We start from the raw sequence: 21,897 nt of genomic DNA, 5'->3' as shown, positions 1-21,897 counted from the left end.
GCATTAGTAAGAAAAGACCCGATTAAGTGTTCCAATTTTGAAATGAGGAAAGCAAACCATTTTCTCTTTCTTCAACCATTTTTTAACTGAAGTAGTAACAATACAACTAAAGTAGTTCATTGTGTCTTAATGATTCATCTCTGCACTTGAATATAGTCAACATTACCAGATGTTCATTGTAAGAGAAGTGTAAATTAACAGGCTCCTTAACTCTATCCCTGATCTCCTCCCACCACTCCATGTGCGGTCATATTCAGGGCAATTTATCTATCTGCATCTACCCCAAAATTTTAGCTTTGGGGACTTTCGTTGTTGCCAGTTTACTTTCCTACTATCTTTTCGTTATGGACAATGGCAGATGATTAAGCCAATGTGTCATGAAATTGCAAATTTTCCTTTTTTATCCAAAACATAACCCTACTAACACCATCACAAACCATACATTTTGCCACATCAGGCAGAGGAAAGGAAGAGGTGTAAAGTAACACCCTCATGAGGGCCAACACTGGAACATTGTACCTGTGCTCCAAGAACTGCCCAACAGCTGGCTGCATTTCCCTCGCCAGACTCCATCAGGCAGCTGACTAACAAAGTTGCTGGAATCTCTTGGAATCTCTGCCATTCTTCTATATGAATCAACACATGAGTAGGGGATCTATAGAAAAGGGATTATTTCTGCAGTTATTATCCTACATAAAAATATTCCAGATTTCTAGGGAAAGACTTCATCCTCCATACAGGGGACAGTGCCCATTTCTGGTTGTTCCCACAGAACTCCTAACAGTGTTAGGACGCATTGCCTGATTTTCCAGCTTGCAAGGCAGAAAAGGGGAGGAACATAGAGGAACATGCACTCCGCGGGTGCCTCTTGGTGCCACTGCATGCTATTAACTCAGACAGTCTTGGAGTGGTGTATGTAGGGGCATAGGTTGTCATGGTTCTCAATGTTACAAAATTTTCCACAAATTTCTCCTGAAATGCCCTAAAGATTTTCTTAAAAAAAAAAAATAAAAAAAAAAATTAAAAAAATGGAATAACACAGAAAAAGGCCCCCAAAATCAGTTAGAGAAATAAGGCTGCCTTTGACAATAGCAGCTTCCATCCATCGTATGAGGTAAAACAATGCCATCAGTTATGTAAGTTCAATGTCTTTTAAACAGTTATATACCCTAGATGTAGAATCACAAGGACAAGTGGCTAAAAGGCCTCTCTAAACAAGTAAAATCTGTGTATGGAACATGCCAAAATTATTTCACTAGTTATGTCACAGTGACAGATTCAACAGTCTACAGACAGCTCTACTGAGAAATAACAAAGTGTACTTCAATGCTAGAAAAGGTAGCATTGTAGAGGACACTAAAAATCATGTTTCACTTGATCAGTACAAGAGCCAAAAGCCTTTCTACCAATGCTAATAGTTCTTGAAAATATATTACCGCACTGTGACCAAATCCTACCACTCTTCTTAGTCCTTACTTCTCATTCTTTACTCAGCTTTATGGGAATGTTGAAGACAAAAGGGAGGCTAAACCTCTACTCCAAGTTTGGTTGGCATTTCTTTTTTGACACACGTATTATTCAGATACAGACTTGATTCATAAAGATGCATCATCTCTAGGTTCCCATTGTAGACAGTGACAAACCCTAAACATTTTTTAAAAAAAGTCTACTTCTGACATCACATATATCCTGTAAAATAAATCCCTTCTCTGTGACAAGGAATGGCCGAACACTGGCAGTCGCTTCTGCTTAACATATGATTAAGGTGCTATTTTCTTCCCCCAACATCAACAACATATGACTATTAAGCAAACAAAGCACTTGTCCAATATTTTTTAAGAAGAATTCTTAGGTTTTCATCTTTTGATCTGTGTTCTACTGAATGGCAGAAGGTTTGGTTTTGTTGTTGATTTCTAGCTATAAAGTAAAACAGCCTGAGAAAAAGCCCAATGAAGGCACAGTTTTTAAGCCTTAAAATTGGGAAAGAAAACAAGAAAATGACCAACTCATGCTATTTAGCATAGAATAACACAACTAGTCCAAACACAATTAAAACATGAATCGCTACCCCTTACTGAAGGCAAATGCACTTCAAAAAAGTAAAAATCCTTTTTAAACAATAAATGAAATGTATTGTGTTGAAGCTTACCTCATGCTAGTAACTTCAAAACAGGCAGAACACCTGTCACAGAGTTTCTCAGACTTAATACTGTGCAAAAGATTGCTACAGCTTTGCACATTTGATAATGCTCATTTGACCATTCCTTTCTACCACACTTAAAAATTATTGCACGATAAATGTTATTGTGGTTCTTATTTCTGAAGCACCCCTTCTTCATACTTTTCTTACTGTATATTGAACAAAATCAATTTTTGTATTAGCTTGAGGTATAAATGAGCAACTTCTTGTAGAAGTACTTGAAACATTTAAAACCACAAAGGATACTGAATTAACTTTCACTTTACTTAGACAAAGGATTGCTGTCTTCCAGGATAATGTACTACAGCTGCATGGTGTAAACAGAACAGATTATATTTTAAAAAGTTTTGTATGCAGAAGCACGGTAGTAGGTCTGTTCAATAGGTGGGCTTCTGAGGATCCATATAAGCAGGGTTGTAAGGGGGCTGGCTGATTGGATAAGGTGCTCCAGCACCAGCTGCAAAAGCAAAAAAAAAAACAGGATTTGTAAAATTTACCTTTAGAATTTTATATCTAAAATGACAACTGCTTTAAGTACATGATTAAGAGGTTCAAATTAACTAGCATCTTAATTGGACTTGAAAGTAGTTTGCCCTAACTCATACAGCATTTGCATTTCAAAAGTTAGATAAAAAAAAATGTGATATATATGTGCGTATTATAGCAGCTACAAAGACATAGCTTTCAGGGGAGGACAGTTTAAAAAAAAACAAAAAACAAACACAACAAAATGATCTGGTGGAAGTCAGAGACGCACAAACAACAAGATACACCTGACACTATGCGGGGAAGTAAAAATAAACCAATGAGCAAAAGAAAAAGGACTAGAGAAAGCATCTTAGGATTCCTTCAGGGGAAGTGCTTTTCTGATAACTGTCAACAAGGTAATTGCAAAATTGAAATAGAATTAAAAAAGTGGCCCGCCACTACCAAGCACATTAAAGAGTTTGACTGTATCCTTATTTTCTAGTATTCTGCAACAAGCTGCTTCAAGAGGCATTTTCATTTTCAGGTCTGTCAAACAGCACAAGTTAGTTCAAATAACACAGCACCTGATCAGATCCCTAGAACGTGGCTATCTTTCAACGATCTTGTAAGCTGACCAGTGTGTTTGGCAGAGCAGGTATTCTCTCTCCTGCACATGACCTAATTAAGAGGCTGGCCCTTGGCTAATAAAGGCAAATAAAGGAAAGAGCTGGTAACATGGTAACAATTTAAGATTCTCTCAGAAAAAAAATAAAAATTAAGAACTAACAAACAACTTAATTGAGAAAAAGTTTGAGAAACCAGAGAGTAGGAGAAGCAAAATTTCTTTGAGCCCCTCACACTATAGAGGTGAAGCCAAAGCACTTTGGGGGTAGTACCCTAAAATCCACAGCTTCTTCAGAGTTTATGAAGGAAAAAATAAAATAAGCATGCCTGTAAAGTCAGTGTTTTTACATGCTGAACCCACCTGCACATTGTTAATGTTCAATTTCTAACTGGTTTGTAAATATGCGAGACCATGAACAGTCATTTTACATTTGAGTTATTATGAAAGAATAACTTTCTAGGGGCACAACCTACTATTCAAGACTAACTTTGTTTGAACTAACTTTGTTCATCCTTCCAAGTAGAAGGATGAACAGTGTGGTACATAAGAGGGCTCAAAGACCCTAGGATACGTAACAGCATAGTTTTGGTCTCTCTGAATAGTCATGAGCCAATTCTTCGGGGAATAGTTATCCCCAGAACGAGCTGGAATTAGACATAGCAACAGTAAAGCTACATGAAAGCAATGCTGTGAAAGAAGGAAAGCAGAAGAAAAAAAAAATCCAATAATTCTAATGGCCAGTCATCAGCAAACTGGTTTGAAGTTGATCACAGACTGGTTATTCTAGCAAACTACTGAACTACGAGCAAAAGCCATCTGTGTTTAGATAATTCAGTAAGTATTTACTACTATCCATATGTTAACTATTTAATATGAAATTTCAACTGAATCATTAGATTGTTCTACTGGATCCACTGGGAGTCCTACACACCAGCAAATTTTGCCAATGAAGTACCAGTTACATCTCCTCTTGCAATGACTAATATAGAAATGGTGATAGGGAAATTTCAGTAAGGACGAAATTTAACATCTACTGTAACTCCAGTTTTAAATAATTTGCTTACATTAGCATTAACGTAAAACATAATAAATGTAATAATAGAGGATTGGCTCCAATGTCACCATCTTTTTTGCTATTCAAGAGAAAGAAACATTTAGACCATTCTTGCCTTACCTGCCACTGTTTCATGGTAAGCTGGAGGTCCTGATGGCTGCATGGGATAAGGGGGAGGATACTGTGTGGGGTACGGTGCTGCTGGCATTCCCGGCTGTGGCTGGATAGGCATCGGCTGATATCCTTGATACGGCGCTACTGGGTAGCTGGGTGGCACTCCTGGCTGGGGGTAGGCAGCGTGAACCACTGTGGTGGCAGTAGTGGTGGTCACCACAGCTACAAACAACCGAAAGGAATATGGTTAGTTCTGGTGGTTCTAGGAGACCACCTGGGACAGCCAACAACAGTAATGTAAAAAATGTTTTCTCTTGAGATCACTTTCTCACTCCAAAATCTGCCCAAAATAATTTCTGAAGTTCCACAAAACGATTTAGAGATGTATGTCTCAAAATACTCTTCCATTGATCAAAGCGGTACTAAAAACCTTCACAAACTGGCTGCTCTCCCAGCCCATTTCCTTATTTCTCAACCACAAAGAGCAAAGACATTTTTTCCTGGACTGTTCAAAAACAGTCTGTGGCCAAGTGATGTATCATTCACTATGAGACTGGAATAACCTGCTTATTTTTTAAAGTTATTGGCTGTTTTAAAGGATAAAGGTAATAAATATCTCCTTTATTAGGCAAGCAGCTTCCTACCACGTTTGACCAAATGAGTTTCCTTTTAATGTAGTCTGTGTACTAACACATGTATGTGTTAGTACATCTTTGTACATTATAACAGAAAGGCAAATACACATATTTTTTGTAGGAGCTAACACTGGGTTATTGGTTCATCTCCCTTATTGCAGTAAGGGAAGATTAACAATTTCTAATAAACTGCAATAATTTGGTTTCAAGATCTCCTTCTTCTTCAGGCTGCAATTATAAACATTGCTCAAGATTCCACTTGACGCATAGGGAACAACAAAAGAAAGCTTTTATTCTACTTAAATCCTGTCATAAAGACGCGTCCACTGTTTCAGTGACTGTATGCAGACTAATCTCAGCTAACATTTGAAATGCTCTTATTTATATTTTAATCAAGACAACTTTTCATTAGTACTTCCTTTTAAAATACTCATTTTGTAATCTGTTCTCAGAGGATTATGCTACTTTAAACAGCATATTGTCTGTCCACATTAATCAGCATTTCAAAGTTTTTTTTGGCTTAGTATCATTCTATTTGTCAAATATTTAGAATAAAGAGAGCATTAAAAATGTATTCCAAAATTACTCAAATACAACATAAAGAACAGAAGACCAATAAATGGTCACTCTAAAGTTTATATATTGATATGATCAATAAAACACAGCTTTGACTTCAAAAATTCCCATGGTATAATGACTCACTTCTAAGCTAACATCAAGCCTAGAAGTACAAAAGCTTTCTGTAAATTCTGAGAATTTGCAACATTACAGTTGCAGGATTTGCACTACCATAACATTGTTTTTGAAATATGTGATTTTCCTTAGCAGTGATAGAAAAAAAGAACATATCTTGTGGTACAGTTTGAATAACCACTTTCCCAGTGATCACCATGGACATGCAAATTCACTTCTTTTCAGTCTGTCATAGTGGTGAGGGAGACTTCTCATTCTTCAAATGCAAGATTTATCTTTTGGCAGTAAAGACATTTTACTTAACTCCTGAACAACTAATGTTACAGTGCTGGGCCTGAGGTGTATTTTTCAAGTACATTTTTAAGAGACTAGGGAAAATTTAAAATTAATTTTTCATTCTATTCCTCATTTACCTAAACCAACCAAACAAAAAAAACAAAATCCACACATTCCAGGGGAGAATAAAGGAATTTCTTAAATGCTTAGAAGACATTCAAAAATGTCTCTGCTATGTCACGTTTTAAAGCAGCTTAAATGCTTATTTTCAATGCTTAGCTATTGCAGCTTTTGTAGCAGATAAGTAAGGAAACGTTACTTTTACCTCTTACAGAAATACAATCTTACAGGGGAAAAAAATAGTCTTTTGATTACAAGAAAAAGAAAGTAAATGTACAGGTACTTACGCCGTGGTTTTCGACATGCTTTATACAAACAGCAACACGAACAGGTGAGGCACAGAATGATAGTAATTACAATCACTGCAAAAACGGTGATTCCAATCGCAACAAGGGTTCCAAAACTGCAAGAAAGACACCAGCAGAAGTAAGCCTCACACAACTTTCTTACCCTTTAATCTAGCCTTCTGTAGCTAACACAGCACTCTTCCTTAAATCCGTTAGTGGTACTATTTCATGCATTTGAATAAGAAATAAAATTTAGCCCAATCCAGTGCCACACAAGGTCAGGTCTGCTAAATCAGTGGAAGCTGGCCAGCCCCTGGCAAGCAGTCCTCTCCACCGCCTATGAACAGGACAGAATGGGAGCACTTGATCCTGCTTATTTTGGTGTGGCTGCATGTCCCCTTGTATTCCAAAAGATTACAGAGATAAGGTTTCACATTTATTCATTCCACTGGTTAATTTTCCAAGTATGACTTGGACATACAGGTAGGCATGGCTGAAATTAAATGCCTTTGTCTTACGAGCGACAGCAAGTCCTTGATGCACAAGGAAGGCTTCCAGGGACAGTCACGGTACTGAGCTGACCTCTCCACACTGCAGATTCCTGCCAGGTTCCTTGGCATTTGAAAACAGCTGTGTCAGAAGCCATGTTTCAGATGGTTTCAAAGATGTGCACTTCTGCCAACTGTACTGCAATAATGAGCACGTTATGCTAACTACAGGAGACAGGAACACTAAAACACCAAAATCCAGCGTGGAGAGGCCAAAAATCATACCACCTCTAACCTCTGTAAGGACTACCAGCTGACGGAGGCACACGTAAAGCTTTTGGAGCTGACTAAGAGCTGCTAATCACACAGAACAGAAGAAAGTAACCGCTCAATGCTTAAATGCTCAGTGACGAGCCTACATTTGTCTGTCACGGGAGAGGTTGTGTAGTTTTCTGAAACGTCCCTTTTTAGAAGCCTAAAATCCAGAAAATTTGATGGCTTTTTAGGAATACCGGAATGAAAAAGCAAAGTACTGGAATCTGAGACCTTTTAAGTAATAATTTACATGATTTGTTTGCTATGGTCTGCAATCATTAAATCCCTTCTTTCAGGGAAGCCAGTCTCCTGCACTTGGATTTCTTACGAAATGCATCATGCATCAGTTTTGGAAACAATTGCAGGAAGTCAGTTCTTAATGAAGAACAAGCTCTAAAATAATGAGTAGACAGCTGATTTAATATCCATCCTGTTTTTGTCTTCTCCAGAGATTTTGGCTACAGAACTTTCTAGCATCCTGTCCAGTTTAAACAAAATGACATCTCTCTAGAACCTCCAGCATTTTTCACTCAGCTATCAACCAGTCATCCAATGTAAAAATTATTTTGGATTATCAATTACACCAGAAGGTTAAATCACTGGCATAACAAAAAAATAAATAAATAAAAAATAAAGTGTTCTGTCCCTAGCCCAAATTCACAGGACCTCAACTCAGTCTTCTAGAGCAACTTAACGCTAAATAAGCTGGACACTGAACGTAAGTGTTGACAAATAAAACAGGTTTAACCTAAAATGCAGTTTTTTTTCCCCTAGCAGAGGTCCCATCAATTTTATTTTTCTTCTGCAACAGCCTGGACAATGAAATTGGGTCAAATATCTTTCAAGAACCTGAGCAACACTTATCTGTGGTTGAATGTGTATTAACTGGAGTTGTTATTTGTGCACTGACTTTGTGAAGTACTAAGTACAGCACTACGGATTTATTAGTGAAGCAGTAAGTCTGGCACAGTGGTTTGCCTCCTGGTACTGCAGCTCAGCATTTACACGCAGAACAGGAAGCAGGAACTGTTGCAGCCTCCTGAAGACACAGAAACCACGTCAGAAACACTGCCAAGAGAACAAACAGATAACTGCAACACAGCTGCACAGCCATGGGGGTGCACACAGGCTGTGTCACTTTTATTTGCACCTTTGCAAAATGATGGACCTAAGATTATTATACAGGTTCCTTACCAGATTATACATGGAATATATATTCATCTATAGAATATTTATATAACTCATCATATAAATTCAAATGTATACTGAAGAAGAAATAGAAGTGTGCAGAATGTATTTACACATCAGACTTAACCATCATGATTGCACTGTTCACAACACACACGACTGCCTGCAACAAGCTACAGGCAGCTGCAGAACCTGGGCAGCAACAAGAATTAACTATGATTACGGCTAGCTAGGGAGTGCCAACAGTGTTTTCCATTTCAACCCTGAGAAAGCTTTCTTAGCAGGGAAGTTAACACTTCCATTATACTCAGGTAGTTGTTACTGAGCAACATTAGCAGAGACAAAAAAGTCTTACAGGTTCTTCCTGTGTCAAGGAAAGAGATTAGGAGGCCTGACAAAGAATAACAAAATTCTTCACTTCTGCAGCCAATGAACCTTGCTGGACTTCACCAAAGCCTGGGCAAAATTCAAACAAACCTAAGAAATTGAGAGAACAGAGGGGAGATGTGTCTGCTCATCACAAATAAAAAAAGCACAGCAGGAAACTGGCAGAGCCCTCACCTTTCAGGACCAAAGTCAGTTCTGTTATGACAAAAAGAGGACAGTGCCAGCCTGTCTGCAGCCCAGCTGGCCACCAACAGATAAACACTGGTCAGTCTGAAGCACAAGCTCCTTTTGCTTAACTGTCATAAACTTTTCTTCTCACAGAAGAAATTCTCGTTGCCTGTTTACTATCTCCAGTAAGGAATGTGATGATAACAAAGCTTAGGGTAAAAAAAAAAAAAAACAAACAACACAAACCACCATATCCATATCACCAAGTTCTTAGAAACACCCTGCGTATGAGCCAGCGATGTGTGCTTGCAGCACAGAAAGCCTGCAGCACCCTGGGGTGCACCGCGGGCAGCAGGGTGAAGGAGGGGAACTTGTGAGACCCCACCTGGAGCCTGCCTTCAGCTTGGGGCCCCCTGCACAAGAAGGACATGAAACTATTAGTGCGAGTCTTGAGGAAGCCACAAAGATGCTCAGAGGCTGTAGGTGACAGGCTGAGGGAGCTGGGGTTTATCTGTCTGGAGGAGAGAAGGCCCCGGGGAGATCTCACAGCGGCCTGCCGGCACCTAAAGGGGGCTACAGGACATCTGGGGAGGGACCCTGTCAGGTGGTGTAATGACAGGACAAGAGGTAATGGCTTTAAACTAAAAGAGGGTAGATTTAGATGAGATATAAGGAAGAAATTCTTTCCCCAGAGGGCGGTGAGGCCCAGGCCCAGGCCGCCCAGAGGAGCTGTGGCTGCCCCATCCCTGGCAGTGCCCAAGGCCAGGCTGGATGGGGCTGGGGGCACGGGGCCCTGCCCATGGCAGGGGTTGGGACGGGGTGGGCTTTGGGGTCCTTTCCAACCCAAACCACTCTGTGATTTTTATTTTCATCATTTGTCTGCATGTTTGCTAAAACAAGATGACCGCTTTTTCATGCATCTTTTGAAGAACTGAATGGAGACATTTGTAATAGAGGAGTGCCAGGTACACCCGCTCCAGAGGGTGGTTCTGTGTTTGGATGTGTAAACACTGTGCTTCAGTTCTACGTATTGAAATCCTGTGTGATTACTGCAAACCAAAATTATAAGCCTTCAGAAACAGCCCAGTGAGCGAAACAACAGACATGAGTTAGTTCTTCACAAAGCTTTCTCGGGACTGCACACAACTGGATTGCCACAGGCATTTTTATCGTCCGCTCTACAGCAGCAGCATGACTTTCCTGCCCATTCTTGGGTTCATGGAGACTCACTTTTTGAAACAGCACAAGGTACCATGACATTTATGGAAAGCAAAACCATATGAACTTGCAAGCACCCTTTTACCACCAAAGGAGTACTGCCCTGAGCACTTCCTCCTGGATATTCAGTGACACTGACACACAGGAAGGAATGATTACAGCCCCCTGAGACTCCCACTAGTAAGGCTGCTGAAAAGAGCTCAGGAAGGCTACTAGAAATTGTAGGTCATACTCAAGTAAGGCTAGAATGGTGCTCACCGTTCACTTTACTCAGTGAACTGTCTAAGCTCTAGCAGATAAGATATCCCACATAATGTATAAAGACTCCTGTGGTGTATTAGCTCCAGAAATCCTTTCTTAAAAGAAACCATTGCTTTATTTAGTTGCTTTCACGTGATGAACTCGTCTGAAAGGACTCAACATATTTGGAAAAATATATATTTGCATTAAATATTATTTTATTTACCAATTGTTAGTCTGCGTTACACATACATGAAAATGAATAAACAAAGGACTGTAGCTTAAAGATTCTTCCTGGATAGTTAACCAAACACAAATCCCCAAACAAACAAAAACCAAACCAAAAATACACCTTACCCCATGAACTCTGTGAACAAACATCATGGTGCAGAAAGTGGGGTGGCCACAGCCCAAGATCGGAACGCTGTGCAGGCGTCACAGTCTGCACACAGCTCTTCAGACTCCTACATTATATACCATAGCCCCTAAATAAACCACACACTTACAAACAGCCTGAGCTCAGTCACTGACACTTCCTGCTTTTTTCTCCTCACATCATAAAAGCTAACTTTTGCCAATAACTTAACTGAAAACAAAACACAAACCCACTAGCAGCTTTACCATGACAGTGATGAACTGCAACTTCTCAAAATCCACATGAAGTCAATCTGGAGAGGACTCCCTGCCCCTTCCTATCTCTGCACTCTCTTGCTCAACCTACTCCACTTCCACTCGTCTTCTCTTACATGTACAGTTGGAAAGTTCTGAATTGCGTATGCACTGAGTGTACCTTGCAGACTCATCTTACCTTTGAAGTGTGCTAATAATCCAAGCCGTGTACGAGTTTACATAAAGGGAGATGTATGATTAGTGCCTGTTTTAGCCTTTGGTACTGAATGAGATGCAAGTGACATTAAAAAGGTAAAACCAAACCCAAGATCTAAGAGGTACTATTTGTAGATGATAATTCTCAAGGCGGTGTTTCTGTACCGAGAGCTCAACTTTAAACACTAACTGGAAAAAAAGATGTGAAATGCTGTTCATGTACCTAAAGCTTTTGAAAATATTCAATTTTTTAAACCTCCTTAGTAGTTTGTATCACCTAGTTTGTGACATTTTATAAGCTCTACTGTAAAAAAAGTTTGTGCATATCTATGTGTTCATGACAGTGGCATACACTACAACTTCTGTCTTTAAAAAAAGAAGAAAAAGAACACAATGCCCAAAAGAACAAGACCACCTGGTTTTGAAAAATTACTTTAAGCAGCCTATTTTATTCCACAAGTTTTACTCTATTCCAAGATTTGTTCCATGCTACAAGAAAACATGTTGGCAGGGTTCATTTCAAAGATACATGGTTGGTTTCAAAAGCAAACATTTACAAATACTGAGTTACAGCTGTAAAGCAGGGTGGTCTGGAACGACCTCAGAAGGTAATTTAGGCCATTCCAAGAAGTCAAAAAAAAAAAAAAGTATCTACATGGCATTCTTTCCAGCTCCAGAAGAGGATACTGTTCCCAGAAGCACAGCAGAATGGTAAATGCCCAGACTTGCCCTGACTCTGGTACAGGACAAAACCAAACAAGTCTCTGTATGGAGACGCTCTCTTACGCCCAATATTTTAGTCGCGGCCACACAATGCCATATACTGCCTCTAACATTAAGTATAAAAATTAAAGACAAACTTTTTAAGAACAACCAATATGACCTCCCAGGGCTATTCCAGAGGGGTTATATTTTACAACTTCACAAGCAACATACTTTGTCTAGTATTTTAGCATGAAGATTCAAGGCATAAGAACCACTTTTCTAGAGACTCAAAAAACCACTTCCATAGACAGCAAACTCCTGTGGGGTTAATATTCACAGCAAAACATTAGCGTGGCATTAACACTCGGTAGACCAGCCAGCCTGTGGGTCAGCTTGAGACTCAGAGTGAATAGCATGGTTTCAGAACTATGAAACGTTGGTAGTTTTGGCACAGTGGTAGGTTTGTGTAACTGCTATGTCATTTTCTATGCTATGCAATGTCCTGAAGTGCACCTTGCTTAACTGGAAACTCTCTGCAGTGGCCTTTCAGATAGCTGGTAACTCAAATTACCACTTGAGAGAGTTCTTCCTGGGGTCTGGCCCACATACACTTCCTTCACACGAAGGTAATGTTTTCATTTCACTTTGGCTAACCCACCACTAGAGTATCAGCCCAAACAATCGCTAAGCGCTGCTCTAGCACAGACATGAATTAACTCCTCCCAAAACCCACTAACATTTCCCACAACTTTCCCCACTTCTTTCTAGGTACCCTCAAAAGAAGGCAAATTTGCACCAGGAGCCCCCAGAAGCAATCCTTGTAACGCCTCAGCTTACTGCAGCCAGAACAACCTTGAGCAAAGTCCTCCAGCGTTAGGACCAACTTTTGCAGCCCAGGGACCCTTAGCACCAGCCGAGTCAGCTCTGCAGTCAGGAGCAACCCTAAAGCAAGAAGGATAAGGCCGTGGCAAGCCACGAACCCTTGCAACTGCAAAGAATTACAGAAAAAAAGAATGCCACAGCCTTTGTGAGGGAAAGTTGGCTAAATACATCCTGAATGGGTCCTTTTTCTGTTTGTTCAAATAGGAAGCTGGCGTGGGTTACTTTATACAGCTTTAAGCCTAAAATAACACACCTTAATTTCACAAAGACCAACTGTAACCAAAGTTAATTACTATTTTGGAAGACATTAATTTCACAATATTTTCAAGTAACATATAATAGTTTTGCACAACGTGTTCTTAAACAGCCTGTATGAGAAAGTGGCAGGGAGGGAACTTCCTAGAGCTTTTGATTTTACTCAGAGATCTGACACTCAGATCCTACGGCTTCTAACAGAAAATGTACACAAGCATCTCTTCTTGGCCTCTAAGCAGTTCTCTTGTACTAAATATACCCAGTTACATATGTTCTTTTATAGCACGTACTAAAAATACAATTTACTGGGGATGCTTCCCAGGAAACGTCCACTTTGTAGACAGCTCAGAGTAATTGCTGTAAGTAATTGACATTAAAAATGCATGTAATGAAGAGGGGAAATGTCCAAGCTGCATTCAGAAGTCCTTCATCAACAGCACAAGAATTAACATTAACTTCACACAGGTCACAGGACAATTTCAGAAAAGTCCATTCGACCTTCAGCATGAAAACAGTTCTTAAGCCCTATGAAAACACTCACTTCTACAGACAATAAACGGATTTAGCATGCTCCTTTAGCAGCAAAAAGAGAATGCACACCAATTATATACACAGATAGATAAGGCAAATAAACGAGCCGGCTCCCATTCTATTGCTAGGATCCCATTTGAACAGTACCAAATGTCATTTCCCCCATGCCAATAAAAATTTGAAACCAAGACAAAGGCAATGAGAGCGATTTTTCCAAAATGGTCAACCAAATGAATGAACAAGTCCAACTGAATCGCTAAGTATTGCAGAAAGTTTTCCCTGCAATAAACAACTGCGATACTATGCATACATCACCACCAATACTCATTCTAGAAAGCAGTTCTAAAAGTCCTCATATTTAAGCAACTAACTAGAAACTGACTTGGCAGGAGAGATAAAGTTTAAAACATAAACAATTCGAGCAAATTCAGCCTGGGATATGACTTCCCAAACACTCTGAAACTGCAATCAAAGGAAGTTCAAGCTAGGCTACACCCACCAGCTCTGCTTGCCATGTAGTGCAGCTCTTCCATACACTAGCCATAGGTCGTCACACCTACAGAAGTCAGAAACTGAGTGCTCAGACAGGAGCAAAATTTCAGTTAGGGAAATGAACTATCCTACACCATAACAAACCGACGTGCTTTCTCACTGTTCTTCTCACCAGGAAAAGCACGTCATCCGCTGTGACAAAAAACAAGGAAAATCTCACACTGCCCAAGTAAGAGCAGACCTCTGCAGAAGAGTTCACATCTCGCTGACCAATACTTCTCTTTTTAAATGGTATCACCATTAACAAGACTGTCATAAGAAGTCACAAGTGGCTTTGATGATTGGCACCTTCCATAACTAAAATAAATAAATAATAATAAATTAAAAAAAAAAAAAAAAAACTTTTTAAGCTGACCTTTCAGTGGAATTGAGAAGCAGAGGTCACACTAGTGAACACAGTGAACTAGTGAATACCATGTTAAAATGAATGGTATAAAATGTTTTTAATAAAAAATAGGTTTTGCTAAAAGACCAGTGTTGGCGCAAGTATTAATTTCCTAAAATTCAACTGATTTGTTCGTTCCACAGAACGCACAAGCACAGTTACAAAAGACTATGCAATTCAAAGTCATTTCCCTCTTCCCTCATGACATTTCTAACACAATTTATCACAAATACACCTGGCTACCCCTCAGGCCATAGCTGCTGCATGGAAGTACACGATGCAGCAGAGCTGGATGTAGCTTTGGAACCCACGTGCTCAAAGATCTTACTAAGTAACAAGCATGGTCTCTGAACCATGTTTTGAAGCAAGGATTCTCCATCTTCTGGGCTGTAGGACCCTTATCCGAGGACTATCCTACCTGTGGGTGATTTCACAAGTTCGCTCAGAGTCAACCCGTGCACAAAACATGTACTTTTTTCAGACTTCTATTTGTGGGCACAGCAAAGCCCACAGAATTAGTAGAAAACCCTACCCTAATAAGTACGTACAGAAACAAAGGACACACCTACAGAAAAAACGAACCACTAAACCTAACCCACGTGATGAATCTCCACCTGGCCTAAACGTGCAAAGACACAGTATCTTGCTTTTTGCCCTGAAATGGCCTTCTGTAGTTAGAAGTGCAGGCTGCTAAACCCCAACCATGAAGCAGCATTTTTCAGTCTCTTCCCCTCTTGGTTTCAGAGCATACAAACCTACACAAGCATTTAAGCCCCCTGCCTGAAGCTGGCAGCTGAAGAATCATTAACAGCAGCTCACTACTGCTTTGTCAGCAATGGAGACAAAACACAAGTGCCCTATAATGCAAGTTACCATTACACAAATCATGAAAGCCTGTATTTACTTTTCAGGCTAGTAAAAAGCACAGAACAATTTTTAAAATAGCTTCAAATCCACATCTGAATTGTTCCTAGACTAGCAGCTTACATTTCTTGGTGGGATATGCCTGTGTCTGAATGCAAGCTATACAGAGAGGGCTCTGTACACAGCTTAACTCATTTGTTACATAAAATACTTAGGACCAGTACTGGAAAACAATTTTCCTGAATATTAAATAGAGAGCGCATGCATAAAAAGTTATTTTCCAAATAATAATTTTCTTAATTCATCATTGGAAACCTATTACAGATGCTGAAACATCGAAATACACAACAGAATACGAACTGAAGTCCCTGACAGCAACAGTGGAAGAGGAAGAGAACAGGGTACGGTTCACCATCACTATTTTTAACCATGACTAAGGAGGATGCATGTGCTTAAAAACATCTAAATTGAGACAGCAAGTTAGGATAATCACATCCTCCACAGTTAGAAGCATATAGTTTTTGCCCCCTTACACACACAGTAGACCACTGCAGACACTGCTTTTCAAACAAGGGTGGGCAGAATTTCTCCGTTTCACAGAGGAGCCAAGTCTCGAGACAACACAGGGATCAGCCCATGACAAAGGCTGAACACACGCAACCCAAGTCTAACAAGGCTGTCCTCTGTTGGCCGAGACCTCCCGGGAAGGCTGTTGTTCTGCCTCCCTCTTCCCACCACGTCAGGACGAGCAGCCTCTTCTCAAGGCATTGCAGCGTGTTACATAACTTCAAGGCAAAAATTAATTTAGAAACGGAGACCAACTAACTGGAAATGGTAATTCTGTTTTCAATTTAGAGTGACCGATTATCAGCTCTGCCAACTACATTATTTTTCCTCTGCAACTCTGATGCAGATGCTCTGCTTTGCCCCACCTCCTTAAGCACGCAAATATTTCACAATTAGTTGAATTGTGGGTGAGTCATCTAATTTCCTTTTCCAGTAAGGGTCACTGTTGGAGAATTGGCATACCAAGGCTAAAAAACCATGTTACCAATGCAAATCATGACAACTGTGGTTACAGTGAACCAGTGCTCTGCTTCTGCAGCTTCTTAAAGGAGGAATACTGAGTACTGTAGAATGAGAGAGGATAATGATCTCAACCTTACTCACAATCAGTTTCCAAAACAGAACACAGCAGGGGAAAAATCAATTTGCTAATCCAATTTAAAGAAAAAGAACGTGAAACACTTTCAATGTATTCTTCAACAGCAGAAGTTGTATAAATTGCATACATTCATCTCACATGTAAGGATGAATGGTAGCGAATGGTGGCAATTTAACAAGTTTAGTCGTATAAAACCAATGCCTGCACTGTGACTTAAAAGCTCCAGATAATCTTTAGGAATAAACTAACAACAGAAAACATGTGAATCTGAGTTAATGCCGACTTGTATACTTAAAATGCTTAATTTTCTTCTAAATGCAGTGTTCTGGGAAGCACGATACTTTCGAGTACTTGAAAGTATGTGGTTATGACACTCCAAAGGAATGTCATTTATTGTCTTAAAAAAAGACCAAAAGGAGATTATAGGATAGTAACTGCCTGCATTTTGAACTTCATGGAGGTGCCCAAAGTGCCTTGCACCCCTGCCTCAACAACACCCGATATACAATGTTAAATACTGAAGGAAATTGGTATTAAAGGACAGTAATAAAAAGAAACCTACTCAAAACTGGTACTTGCACTTCTGCTGAAGACCTCAGAATAAATACAGCAAAGAAGCAGGAGCGCAGGCGAACTACCAACTGCTCAGCTGGACAGGACACAGGAAGAGCGCCTGCAGCACCATCCGAACCCTTCCCCAGCGTGGTCTCAAAGAATCACACCATAATCGTGGCAGGTTTTCCATGCAGGGAGAAGAGACCCCCTAGCTCACACAGCCCAGTGGCCAGTCCACAAAGTTAGTGACAAGTCCTCCAAGATATGAAAGTCTCTTAAAAAGCTAGGATTTGTGAGCAATTAGTCAGAGCAGTGATTTGATATAGGAATAAGGCCAGAGAAAGAATGAGGAACTTAATGCTTTCTGACCCTTAATGCCTGTCTGGGAACCACCCCACCCCCCTTTTTGAAGGGCAGCATCAAAGGTAGTATTTGCGTAGGACACTAAAGGAAGGTGCTGTTTATTGTCTCTACTCCTGTTATAAACCATTCAAGGAGACCGTTCAACAACCGTGTTCATCTTGCTGAGCATACAAAAAAATATATCTGAACTGACATCAGCCACACAGACAAGTCTTAAATAAACATTGTCATCGAGAAGCAATGTGAAACTTGTCTTTTAAGGGAAACTGGCATGGCACAAAAGGGTGGAGCATACCTTGCAGGCAGAAACGAGAGCTCTTCTTGAAGGAAAAAAGCTTACTGCTTGTTTAAGAGAAAAAAAAAAAACACCTCTGTTACCAGGCAGCCTGTAACAGGAGGGTAACCTACGAGTGACTCGGTGCCCCAGTGATGGCAGGAAGAGTAACTGAAGGCCTGTTCATTTTCGTTTCCGATGTTGAAACATCCTAAATCAAACATTCAAGGTCATCGTTCTATTTGGAAAGTTTTAGGAAGCAGTTTTCCTCTGGACTCGCGTTCAGATAGCTTTTCAAAAGCAATGTTTCTGTGCATAACTATTTTTTTTTTTTTAGAATTGTAAGAAAAAAATATCAATTGTAATTTTTTTGTTACTTAAAAGTGCCTAACAGGAAAACAAGCCTGACGTTAAGCCCAGGTGCTTGCACACCACGCTGAGTTTCCAAAGCTGTAACGCAACCGAAAGGAGAAGCTTGAGAGAACGCCTGGCGGTGAGACAGCTTCTGGGGCACGCCAGGGCTGAGACAGAAATAGTTAAAGCAGCTTAGCTCCTACATGCTGAGCGTTTTCCCTCATTTAAGGATGCACCTCTGTGGACTGAGGCCTCGGTTCCAGTTCCTTAAGTAACCGCGTGGGCTCGGCATAGATTTGGGCTTTTTTCGATTATTTTTTCTTTCCGTGCTGTGCACTAGCTATGCTCGTTAGCACGGAAAAAAAAAAAAAAAAAAAAAGACAAACCGCATTTCTTAGCATCCTCACATTTCTCCTTTCATCCTCAAACACATTCAACGCCTCCGCAGGCCCAACGCTGGCGCTCAGAATCGGGAATTCGGATTTTTTTTTTTTTTCCCTCATCTTTCCCCTAAAAACGCGTCGGGAAAGCAGCGGCTGCAAGCCGGGGCTCCCGCAGCCCTGAGGGATGCGCCACCAGCCCCAGCACCCCTCCCACCCTCTCCCCGGGCCCCCCAGCCCTCTCCCCTCTGTCCTGCCGGGCACGGAGCTCGCCCAGCCCGGCCCGGCCCGGCCCCGCCGCCCCTTACCCCATGCTCGCCGCCACCGCCGCCGCCGCCCGACCCGCGCCCGGCCCGGCCCCGCCCCTCCCGTCACGGCGCTGGCCCCGCCTCAAGGAGACGCGGCGCCACCTCAGGCTCTGCCTCGGTGGTTTTTTGTTTTTTTTTTTTTTTTTCTTAACCCGTTTCTTTTCTTTTTTAACGTAAAGCGAGCACCGGGGCTCTGTACGGATTCCTCGGCTGCTAAGCCACAGGGGGCGGCTCTGGCAGCGCCAGAAGTGACCGGGATCTCTGTCGGTTCCTTCAGCCTTCAAGTCCAGAGCACCCACCTGCTCACACCCCTGCCTCAAAACCGACAGGTGATGTTTGTTTGTTTGTTTGTTTTTCTGCTTTTTCAGTTCCGCAGCAGTTCCTCACGGCAGAGGGAACCACCAGGATGGAACCACCAGCTTCACCCAGCTGCCGCTGGAGACCACTAACAAAACGCTGCAGTTCCCTGGGGAAATTTGGGACCCTGTTAAAAATGTAACAGCCAGCACAGCTACGTTTTACTTTTTATTTTCATCGTTTCATGAAGAACAGCACATTTCTTGTTTAAATATATGCTGCCAAGGGGAAATTGATAAAGGTGTGTTTTCAGAAGAAAACATACTCAAGGTCAATTAAAAAGAAAATTCAAAATATAATTTAAAATTAAAATCAAAATATATTATCTGAGCAGTTTGGTAACATTCATTATTAAATTTAGCAGTCTAAAGGTTTGTAATTATTTGAATATACATGTATGCAGATATAGGTCATAATAGTTCATAATTAACTCTTGTTCTTCCTTTATATTATTCCACAGAATGGGAACCAGGAACATTTTACAGCAGGACTCTTGTAATCACCAACACAATGCACATACTGAAAGTAACTTATCTCATGTGAGATTGGAATAGCACAAGAAATATCGATAAAATCTTAAGTGCAAAAGATGCTAAAAAGTAAGGAGATGCTTCAAGCAAAAGCACCTCTTACAGAGCCACTAGAGACTTAATCCATCAATTCTCAGAAAGACAGAGTAAGCATGCCCATGCCTCAGAAGACAAACTCCCATTCAGCAACATGAACATGGACTTGCATATGGGGATCATTGGCATGATCCAGTCTCTTTCCTATCTGTTTCTTCATATGGTCTCAGGTGTACGCAAGTTTGAGTGTTCAACATATTTAACACACAAATCCATATTTCTGATTTCATTTTCTCCTAGCACAGACTGACTATGCAATAAGGAACCTCTAAATAGAAAAACATTTATAGAACCTCCAAATAAATAACATTTAAAAAGCTGGTGCTTCGCATGTCTTACCTCGGGCCATAATCACTTAAATCTTCAGAGTCCAAAAGCAAGTTCAGGTTGCCCAAGTCAGAGGTCCTGTAAGAAGATAATACATCTCAAAAAGTGGAATTTAAGACATATTTAGCACCTGGCTAAGTTCCAAGTACTTATGAAAGGTAATGGAGACTAAAAAGAGAATGAGATTAATTTTGTCATCCTCAAAGAAAAGTGAAACAGAGCAGTAGAAGTGTTTGAAAATACTCAAGAAAACACATGCCAGTTCATGCACCAATTTGTCTATCTCATTGCTCCCACTTCAGAAGTAAGTTACATGCCTTAAAGTAGATCCCCGACAGAGCCTTATATGGAGCTGAAAGGTCCCTTTGTAGGTTTTTACCATTAAGATGCTTGCTTTTGTCCTTTGAACCCACTGTACACAATCCATTTGCCTCATACCTTCCATCAAGCAGATTACACATCAATTGCTGTTCTTCATCAAATCTGAATAATGAATTTGAGCAGCAGTATCGACGCGTGCAATCTCCACAGCAGAAGCTGGGACAGGATTTTGCAGGTTGCACCTTGCTATGGGGATTAAGATATGCTTGACAGTCCTCGCCTAAAGCTGAAAAGAGGTAAAATCCAAGAGTTAGTAATGAAAGAAATAACTCCTCTATCAAGTTTCTCTCTCGTACTGACATCCAGGTTAACACCTAAATATGTTTCAAGCGTTTGTGTTAGGGTCTGCTGATCTGTTACATCCTTCAGAGCCCAGCAAAGGTGAACACCTGCAAAGTACCTGGCCTCCACCGAGGAGCTCTTTCACACACTTTCTAAAGCTTTCACACACGTGTGAAGGACTAACCCAGGCAAACGTGCCTGCGGACACCGCCTCGGACATCTGCAGAGCCTCAACCCGCGCCGCGGTCTCCTCCAGCCCCCACGCAAGCCCGAGGATGGCGTGCTTCAGCCCGCTGCGCTTCCCTGGGTATTCACGGGACGCAAAGGCGCGGCCGTGGCCCTGGCCTTCCCTTCCACCCGTTCCTCGCCCTGCTTCCCGGCACATCCCCGCCACCACGGCCCGCCGACAGGCTCCGTCGAGGCTGGGGGTTGAGGGGGAAGCCGCTCCCGGGACGCTGCCTCCCTCGCCCTTCTCCCGGTCCCCCCCCCCGCAGCCTTTCCTCGGCCGGCTCCGAGCGGCGCCCGGCGGCGGGTGCAGGGAGCCCGGCCGCCAACGGCCCCCCCTCGGCCGCCGCCCCGCGCTCACCGGGCCCCGGCAGCAGGCAGAGGAGGAGGAGGCCGAGGCCGAGGGCGCCGCGCCACGCAGCCATCAGCACCGCCGCTCCCCTTCCGCCTCAGGGGCGGAGCGGCCCGGGGCAGCGGGGGGCCGCGGAGCCTCTCCCCGGGTCGCCGTGGCTGCTGCCCGGTGGCCGCTCCTCCTCCAGCAGTTACCTCCGCGTAGGTAACGGAACCAGCTTGAACTGGCTTGAGTGCTGGAGTCTGTCAAAGACGGGAAAGGCCAGAAGATGAGGAGCGAGGAAGGCTGCCCCCGGTGCTCCCCCACCAGCGCTGTGTACCGAGGCCAGAGCCTGCTGCCAGCCCCAGCCCTGGGAGCGTGCCGGTGAGAGGGACTGCGGCTCTGAACCCAGCCCTGAGAGGCCAGGGCCCTGTGCAGGTGCCCTCTCGCAGCCGTGTGAGAGACTTCATGCATTCAAAGGCAGCTGCAAAGCT

At 41.9% G+C, this 21,897-nt stretch overlaps 1 protein-coding gene across 2 annotated transcripts; it reads right to left on the bottom strand.

The window, feature by feature from the left end:
• Positions 1-999: 999 nt before the first annotated feature.
• On the bottom strand, positions 1,000-21,575 carry SHISA5 (shisa family member 5). 2 transcript variants are annotated; one of them, XM_068694078.1, is made up of 6 exons: positions 21,434-21,575; positions 20,623-20,791; positions 20,197-20,262; positions 6,473-6,588; positions 4,468-4,683; positions 1,000-2,657 (listed from the first exon to the last, which is right to left on the bottom strand). In XM_068694078.1, the coding sequence occupies exons 1-6, from the start codon at positions 21,495-21,497 to the stop codon at positions 2,578-2,580; spliced, it is 711 nt and encodes a 236-aa protein (XP_068550179.1). In that variant the 5' UTR covers positions 21,498-21,575; the 3' UTR covers positions 1,000-2,577. The 2 variants fall into 2 exon arrangements, with proteins under 2 accessions (XP_068550179.1, XP_068550180.1); XM_068694079.1 differs by lacking the exons at positions 20,197-20,262; positions 20,623-20,791; positions 21,434-21,575 and adding an exon at positions 18,875-19,017.
• Positions 21,576-21,897: the final 322 nt, after the last annotated feature.

The sequence above is a fragment of the Anas acuta genome, chromosome 11, assembly GCF_963932015.1.
Source record: "Anas acuta chromosome 11, bAnaAcu1.1, whole genome shotgun sequence".
Classification (NCBI taxonomy): Eukaryota; Metazoa; Chordata; class Aves; order Anseriformes; family Anatidae; genus Anas; species Anas acuta.
The sequence above is the reverse complement of the archived record's forward strand: the minus strand, read 5'-3'. Positions and strand labels throughout refer to the sequence as shown.